Source organism: Anopheles cruzii, chromosome 2 (assembly GCF_943734635.1).
Source record: "Anopheles cruzii chromosome 2, idAnoCruzAS_RS32_06, whole genome shotgun sequence".
Classification (NCBI taxonomy): domain Eukaryota; kingdom Metazoa; phylum Arthropoda; class Insecta; order Diptera; family Culicidae; genus Anopheles; species Anopheles cruzii.
The window spans coordinates 31,338,927-31,347,079 of NC_069144.1; the positions used below are offsets into that span (position 1 = coordinate 31,338,927).

Here is an 8,153-nt window from a genome sequence, read left to right on the forward strand (position 1 = left end):
ATTTATTGGATCATTGGATTGTGCTCAACTGATGCGTTACGTGTCCCACGTTACGCGTTGTTGTACTTTCCAGCGTTCTGATTTATGAAATCCAAATAGTATGAAACCTTCGTCAGGACGCCAGGATATGGTGCAATGGTGCACGGTTTGATGCTCCAAGACACGATGCCCACCTGCGTTCCGCTCCACAACAGTGGTCCTCCAGAATCACCCTGCGAATGCCCAATTCAAGGTCGTTAATCAATTGAAATCCCACCAACGTTTGTTCATCCCCGCTCTGCTAGGTGCCCACTTACACTGCACTGTCCTTTTCCTCCGCCCGGTTCCGCCGCACAGATCTGCGTGGGATAAATGTGATCACTGTGAATAACGTTGCACTGGTCGTTGGCCACGATGAAATAGTCCACTTGCTGCAAAGTGGCTTGAACTGGTCCGTCGGAAGCGTTTCGACCCCAACCGATGAGTGTTACGGGGTTTGTCTCGAGGGGGTTCACCTCATAAAAGCGTTTCCCCGGCACTCGGACAGGCTGAACCCGCTCACTAAACACCAGCGATTTGCGCAACTTAACCAACGCGATATCGTCGACATAGCTGTTGCTCGGATTGTACCCCGGATGGATCACAACGTCTTCGATGTCGTAGACGGAGTCGTCAACGGCTGACGAAATGGTCGTGCGTCCAACTTGCACCGTTTGCTGCAAGGGAGTGGTCCAGTCGACGCAGTGTGCCGCGGTGAGGATCCATCGGTCGTTCACTATACTTCCACCGCAAGAGTGTCCCCCGCTGGCACCACGTATTGACACCACGAAGGGATAGTCTTCAATTGCCGCATCTGTGCCATTTACTATTTTCCTATTGTCGATTGGGCTGGCTGGAAGTGATGTACCAGTGGAATGGAAGAACCGATATAGTTAGAACACGAACGAACAGTTATCTTCTGAGAAAACCCACCGTCTACTAGCGCGAAAACAAACAGCAGTACGCCAACTAGTGGAAACATTTTGAGTCGAAAGAAGTCGACTTGTATGTTTCTTCGACAGCGGTCCAGCAATATCTGATCCACTCGGTAATCCGGTTAATAGTGGACACTTCAAGCAATACTGCTTTATCAGATAGCCGCACAATCACACGATTCCCTTACGCGTGAGACGGCATTTCTTTAAACAATTTGCTAGGAATCCCACAATCCCTCATTGTCGCGTCTCTTACCGTCATCCTGTAATCTTGACACGATGGGTTATTGATTGTTTTTATTTTAGACGTATTGTCGAATGATATCCGTTCATTAGCGTCCACCGTGCAGACCAAACCTTTGTATTTGTATCAGTATGAACTTTGACACTGTAGTAGAGTTACGAGTTTACGGGTTAACTTTAAGTATCGTTTGTTTTTGTTTCTGATGTTCCGCACATATCATTGCTTTTTATGTCGTTTACAGTTTTGAAGGTGGGATATGGGATCAGCTGGAGGGAGCTGGCGATTACGAACTGCAGGCCAATACCATCAAACGGCCAACGCTAATATAAACTACTAGCAGATCCCGGCGCGCGTCGCTGCGCCTCATTTCATCCTTATTTCTCGATTGGGAGGCGTTTTAGAGGACTTCTTGGTGGGGTATCCGAACAGCTTCGCTTTTCGCTTCCCGTTACTCATACTTTTCAAACGATCGGGCTTCCCGGTGACGTATTCGTTCAATTTCCCTTCCCGCCTCCCGTTACTCCTCCGTTTCCCGGTGACGTATCCGATCAGCTTCCGTTTTCGCTTCCCGTTGGATACATGTCAAAACTCGCACCACCTGAGTTTGGCTGAAATTGCTTGAAAATTATCCGAACTTTGCTGACATAAACCCAGATTTTGTATGGGTTAATGCCCCTCTCCCTTTAAACCCCTCCCCTCTTTACAAAAAGGGTCTTTGTAAAGAGGGGAGGGGTTTCAAACATTCACCAGAACATTTCCCCTTCCCCAAAACTCCCGCCTGCCGAGTTTGGTTCGATTTGTTTGAAACGTTTGGACGTAACGTATGGGCGTTACGGTACGTTACGTTTGTATGGGAGCCCCCCCTCCCCGGAGGCGTGGGAGGGTCAAACTTTCCTATTCACAATCCGGGGTCACAAAACTACGCTGTGCACAATTTCACGCGGATTGGTTCAGTAGTTTTGGAGAAAATGCGGTACAGACATACAGACAGACAAACAACCATTTTTATATATATAGATTGCAAGCTTATGATATTCTTTTACTTATTAGAACTTTCATTATCGAAGCATTACTACTTTATGCGACAATTCACTGCTCGAGATGCAGTAAATTTTATCAAAAGGTCCCAGTTCGTTAAAACTGGCCATTTCGAACAGTCAGTACAGTGTCGAATATAGCCGAGTTTCGCCCGTTGAGAAGCTCTCTTCAAAGCTCGTATCGAGCTTTTGCGCACAAGCTTGAGCTTTTCTACCGGTTAGTGATGAACACCGCTAATGTAGGCTTTTTCAATGAAGACGTTACATTACCGGTTACAAGTTCAATTTACCGTTCCTCTTTTTTTAATGGGAACTTCCTAACAAGTTCCATTTAAAAAAGCTTAGGGTTTAGTTTACAATTCGGTTCAGTGTCGTTATAAAAAGAACGTTATATTAAGAACATGGTGCGATCTGCTCAAAATACTATGCTTCATATAGGCTATGAGACAACATGATTGCAGAATATTCAGTTTTTTGCTTCACTAACGAGTTGGGCGCTAATTGGTATGCTGGCGTCTTGTTAAATAGTTGCAGTAAGCTATTGGATTCATCATAACTTTCCAGTGCGGATGAGCTGGATTTTATGGCGTCTATTTGTAAAGTCAAGGTAGTGTCCAGTTTGCTGATAGAAAGAAACCGCACGACGATTTGCAACCACCTGTGCAAACATCAAACATGATCCGCTACGTTTTCTGCGTTGGCACATCCACTGGGCAGTTACGAACATTAGATCCCTGAATACCATTGAGCTAGCAACCACCAAGAATGATTAAAGCACTTCTGCTATCGGCATTGATCGGGGCCTGTTTTGTGTCAGGGATTTGGAGTATGAAATCTCCGATCAAACAGAAGACTGCCGCAGACGAGGATCTGGTAGGTAAAAAGGCATACAAGTTTGCGTTTGCGTGCTTACGCATGTTTTGCTTGCAGTTTCCGGTGTACGAGTGTGACACACGAAGCCGTGACTGGACGCTGCGGTGCTTGGTGCCCCTGACCAACTTTCAGCTATCGTTGGATCTTTGTCGCACGAACGAGGTATGTTGGGGCAACGCTCTCGTTAGGAAAGAAATTACAGTGTACCCTTTCTTTTTGGCCGCAGAAACCCGACAAAGCACACGTGCATCGTTGCGCCCAAGAACTGAAAGCTCTGGGCAAATCCTGTCCACAAACGGCCAGTGTGGCTGACATGGCCAACAACATGATACTGCACAGTCCCCCACCGCCTCTGCCTGACTCACCGAACGCACCAAAAGTTCCGAAGAAGGCCAGGAAGCAAACGAAGGGCTATGAAAAAGATAAGTTATCACTGTGACCAGCAAATGTGCATGAATCGTGTGTGTTTCTGCAGAAGTATAGAAAAATGTAGAAAGTGATACAAAACCCTACGGTACGTTTTAATATTTTCGAGTACATGACACTAGGCAACGAGACTCAATTATGCTTTCGATGTGCAAAAACATACGATGGAACAGAACGTATGACGTGCGTTTCGCGAAATAAAATCCATTCTAGGCAGCAGAAAGCACGCGGTTTTTGTCCTTTCTAATTAGTACAACGGTCGATCTGGTCCCGCCATCATCTCGCTATCTTGTGAGCGCGACGGTGAGAGCGCCTTATCGACAGTCTAATCCATTAATGTACCGTTACTGGATGGGGGTGGGCAGCGGGGGATGCTGGGCGTCTTCGGCCCATAACGCATGGCCACCGAGTGACGGAAATAGCCCAACACTCTGCTGTGTGCTCCTTACTTCAGGCTACTCGATCCTTTTTGCCGAACATTTCGAGCGCCACCACGATGGATGACTGTGATTTAGTCCCGAGCGTCGGTGGAACGACAGAGAGAGAGGCAATGCATCACACTGGCAGCCGGAACGGGCCAGCAGGGCGGTGGGCACATAAAAATCTAGTCCACCAACTTGGCTTCCTTTCAGGCACTTCGTGGAATTCGCTTTCGAGAGGCACTTCGCCGGAAGCCGTCCTTTTCCTTCACGACATTCTTCGGTTTCCGGCGGGTGCCAAATTTTATGGTCAACCGGAAACCTCGGCAACATGGCGCACGGTGGTAGGACGCAGGCGGACACTTTACGGTGCGGTACGGGCGTGTTGCGACGCAATGAAAGACACGTTTCAAGTACGCACTTTTCTGCGGCGCCTTCCCGGGCGGAATGGTTTACAGTGCATGATAGGAAAAAGGTCCGGCGTGTCAGAATACAGTCAGGATAACCATTCAAAGTTTTTCCGTTAGTTCCGAGGGTCATTTGATGTATCATTGGTTTGAAACGAACGAGCACGAACTATGGAATGTTGTCCAAGTTTGAGGCAAACTAGAACGAATCTGAAGTTAAATGTTTTTGAACCCCCTTTTCCTGCTAGGATTGTCATAAATTGGGGCGAGCTTCAAATAAAAACCGTTATTGCGAGACTACCTGTATCATTCCGAGAAAACTACGATTCTGCCAATATATTCTCAATCGATAGCAAAAGGTTTGGAGTGTATCGTGAAAGCGGCAGCGGCATCGCCATCGCGAGAAAAAGGACTCGTTTGGGACTCTCGTTTATTTTTGTCTTCTCATTTATTCATCTTGTCACCGGCCGTGCGTGACTACGCACTCCTCGAGCCTTCCGCGCTGGAACCAAACCCGAAAAGCAAATACTCCACAACAAACTGCACACCACCACACACACACACACACACACGCAGGGGCGCGCATTGTACCGGCCAAAACGTGACTGAGAGCGGGGAAACAATAGGCAGCTTCCAGCATAAGTAGACACTTTCGCGTACGTTCGGCGACCTTTGCGTGCGCGGTGGAGAAGTGGACATAAATTTGTGAACCACAAGCACGGGACACACGGGTTGTTCCTCGTTTCCTGCGGCCTTCGTGATTGAGCCGTGATTCGTGACTGACTTTGCGCACCCATGTTGTGATTTAAATTACTGTTTTCTCCCTGCGAATTGATTGATGTCTGGTGAACCATTCGAGAGTACCCTGCTGCTGTTGCTGTGACTTTCTTTTCGGTTCGCGTGCGGTGTCCGCCCCCCCCGGGTGTGAAGTGCGGTGCAGGAAACGTTGAGCAGGAAGTTCCTGTCTTGCTCCCGGGGACGGCGGCTGCATATTATTTGTGTTGTCTGCCCATCGCAAAACCACTTGCGCCATGGTTGTGGGATTGACTGCTACACACTTTTGGCAGTAAATGTGGCGGAGCGGAACGGCCGTCTACGGATCGGCGGGTTTGCCATCCGGTTTTTTTTCCGGAAGCTCCTTCCGGCGGTGGACTGACAAACCGTGAACTGATTTGATTGACGGCTATTGAAAGAAGTTAATGATGATAAAAGTGTAACTTTCTTCCATTTCAACAGCCAACGATGTAATTATATCTTGCTTTTCAAAATAATTCAACACAAACTGCGAAAAACAAATAAAAGCTTTCGACGTAAGAAAAATGAGCATACATTTTGTAGTTTCCATAAACATACTGTTCTGATACTTTTCCTGTACATCTGCCTGTAAATTATTCAATTATCGACCACTAATTAAATCGATTTTGGCGCTGTAGGACGAAGAAATAGGATACGGGTTATTGGTGACGCAATTGGCGGGATAAAAAGGGTTAAAAACGAGTCAGACTGGCTTAATGACACATGAACTCGAATGTCCATGGTCCATGGAAATATGATATACTACGAGATTCCCCCTATGTTTTATCGCGTAGCCCTAGGCATACGCATCAGCTAAGCATTCGAGACCAACCAGAAATGACAAATGCTCTCAATGGAGAACTAGCAGGTTGTCTAACTGGGACACTGCCATTGGACTCCGTAGGCAAGGAAACTCGCCACTGCACAGAGCGGAATGGCAGACAGTGGACGGTGGGAAATGGCAATTTTACACCGAGTTGACATTCGAACCGTTTTGCGTTTAAAATCGACCAGCTGACCTTTCTACGGTTTTTTTTTTCTTTTCCCCTCAAGTGTCTGTTAATGATGGATGAGCGAACGGATTAACTACATACCGCTGTAATTCTGATACGGTGATCGACTGATAGTACTGTGAGCAAAAAATAGCGGGAATTTGTTAAAGAAAATCTATATTAATTTCCTTCAATTCATAGCATCTCTCGGGAGGAGTGCATTTGTTCCTTGTGTCAAAATCTGCAGAAAACTCTTCATCCGGTATTGCCTTCAATTCCTTCTTCGTTTCAGAATGGATCTCCTCCATCAATTTAATACAGTGTCCACGGAGCGGAGCTCTTCAGTTTAGCGATTAGCCACAAGTTACATTCTGCTCAGACGATACAAGTCAGACGACTTTTGTGATTGAGGAACGATATGACTCGACTGTTTGTGGCGAAATAATTAGAGAATGATCATCGAAATGCAAGAAGGTGCGTTATCCCGCTGCGTGAATTGTTGCTCCGATCAAATGCGGTCATTTTTGAGGCACAGTAAGACGCAAACGACGCATCAAAGCCAAGTGTTAGGTTGGCAAAAACATCCTTTTTTAGCGAAATTTACAACTTTTTTAAAGATGTTCCGATTTGGGTCAAAAATGCACCATTTTGTAGTATAAGTTGTTGCCATTAAAAGGCTTAGTCATGCCTATCTCGTAGAAGTCTTGGTTCTTATGAGTGAAAAGCTCTACTAACTGATTTTCACAATCTTCTCTTGGTCACTCAGGAAGTTTTGCAATGCAATAAGATGGTAATCGCCTGGTGCCAGGTGTGAACCAGGTGTATATGTTGGATGGATGAAAACATCCAAACCAAGTTCCAGAGCCTTCTGGTGCTCCAGGATTTTCGACACCTCTTCTGTAGGCCAATTCTGGCCGTTTCTGGTCGATCACTAGCTTCAAACGGTCCAGTTTTGGGCAGTAGAAAACTTAGTGTTTGGCAATACACAAGAAACTCATAATAAATGAATCTTTTCAAGTCCCACCAAATCACACACAGTACAAACTTCCTGGCTTGACTTTTCACTTTTACCTTTGAAGAAAACCCGTAAAATGTACCGAATACTCCTTTTTTTGTTTCCATTGTTAACAGCCTGTAACTCACAACTGCATGGAACAAACAAAAAACAGCATAAACATGATATTGTTTGATCGATACTTTACGAGATACCGATCTCGAAAGCCATCTACCGAGAAAATAAAGGATATCTTTAGCCGCCATCTAATAATTTTTTTTACAGGTAGGAATTCAAAATGCACCACACCACGATATTCACAGAAAATTATTTCCCGTTATTTTTGTACCACAGTACCCACGGCAGACATTCCATCCTCGTTGATACCTCGCTACACTGGCTGGCAGTTGAATCTTTTGCGTCACGACAAGGCACCGCCATATCAACCACCAACTGGCCCATTCCTATTTTCACTGTGTTTGCTGTTTTGGGACGTATCATATTCAATTAATTTACTTTGCGTTTTCCTGCGCTTATTTAATTAGCGTCGAAAGGATCGAGTTTTTATTATGAGGGTGCATCAATAATATACTCTTATTTCCGCCTTCTGGGATTAGATTAGGTGTGTTAGGCTGTTAATCAAATTAAAACGTAGAATAGTGGACCAGTGACATCGTCTACGACCTACTGTATGCGTGCCTCCTGTGTGCATAATAATTGTGTGCCATTGTTGAACATCTTGAATATGATGTTAGCAAAGTATTTCAGCCTAAATCGTCTGTCCGGAAACGGAAAACGAAATCGAGCAATCGAAAAATAATGAAAAAGATCGAAACAATCGAACCCAAAACAAAGTTGGGTAATTGAAAATACATTATCGCCGGGGCAACGGAAAACACTTACCATTTGGACCAACAACTTGCATCGAGCTAGGCACCAGAAACGCCAGCAGGGAGCAGCAGCGGTCACACTAGAGTTCCAGTTTTAATGGAACCGGGTATCGACTAGTCCGA

The 8,153-nt window shown here is 45.7% G+C and overlaps 2 protein-coding genes across 2 annotated transcripts; one reads left to right on the plus strand and one right to left on the minus strand.

Annotated features, from left to right (window-relative positions):
* LOC128277622 (chymotrypsin-2-like) lies at window positions 1-1,041 on the minus strand. The gene is made up of 3 exons (XM_053016103.1): window positions 952-1,041; window positions 297-871; window positions 1-212 (listed from the first exon to the last, which is right to left on the minus strand). The coding sequence occupies exons 1-3, from the start codon at window positions 998-1,000 to the stop codon at window positions 51-53; spliced, it is 786 nt and encodes a 261-aa protein (XP_052872063.1). The 5' UTR covers window positions 1,001-1,041; the 3' UTR covers window positions 1-50.
* Window positions 1,042-3,062: 2,021 nt separating this feature from the next.
* Window positions 3,063-3,586, plus strand: LOC128278879 (uncharacterized). The gene is made up of 3 exons (XM_053017606.1): window positions 3,063-3,107; window positions 3,165-3,269; window positions 3,334-3,586. The coding sequence occupies exons 1-3, from the start codon at window positions 3,063-3,065 to the stop codon at window positions 3,544-3,546; spliced, it is 363 nt and encodes a 120-aa protein (XP_052873566.1). The 3' UTR covers window positions 3,547-3,586.
* The last annotated feature ends 4,567 nt before the right edge of the window (window positions 3,587-8,153 follow it).

Bases quoted from the DNA above. Each gene is read 5' to 3' on its own strand.
- LOC128277622 (XM_053016103.1), bottom strand. From the start codon at position 1,000: ATGTTTCCACTAGTTGGCGTACTGCTGTTTGTTTTCGCGCTAGTAGAC. The intron at 872-951 runs GTGGGTTTTCTC...CATCACTTCCAG, and splicing joins TGTTTTCGCGCTAGTAGACG to CCAGCCCAATCGACAATAGG. The intron at 213-296 runs GTAAGTGGGCAC...GGGCATTCGCAG, and splicing joins GAGGAAAAGGACAGTGCAGT to GGTGATTCTGGAGGACCACT.
- LOC128278879 (XM_053017606.1), top strand. From the start codon at position 3,063: ATGAAATCTCCGATCAAACAGAAGACTGCCGCAGACGAGGATCTG. The intron at 3,108-3,164 runs GTAGGTAAAAAG...TTTTGCTTGCAG, and splicing joins CTGCCGCAGACGAGGATCTG to TTTCCGGTGTACGAGTGTGA. The intron at 3,270-3,333 runs GTATGTTGGGGC...TTTTGGCCGCAG, and splicing joins ATCTTTGTCGCACGAACGAG to AAACCCGACAAAGCACACGT.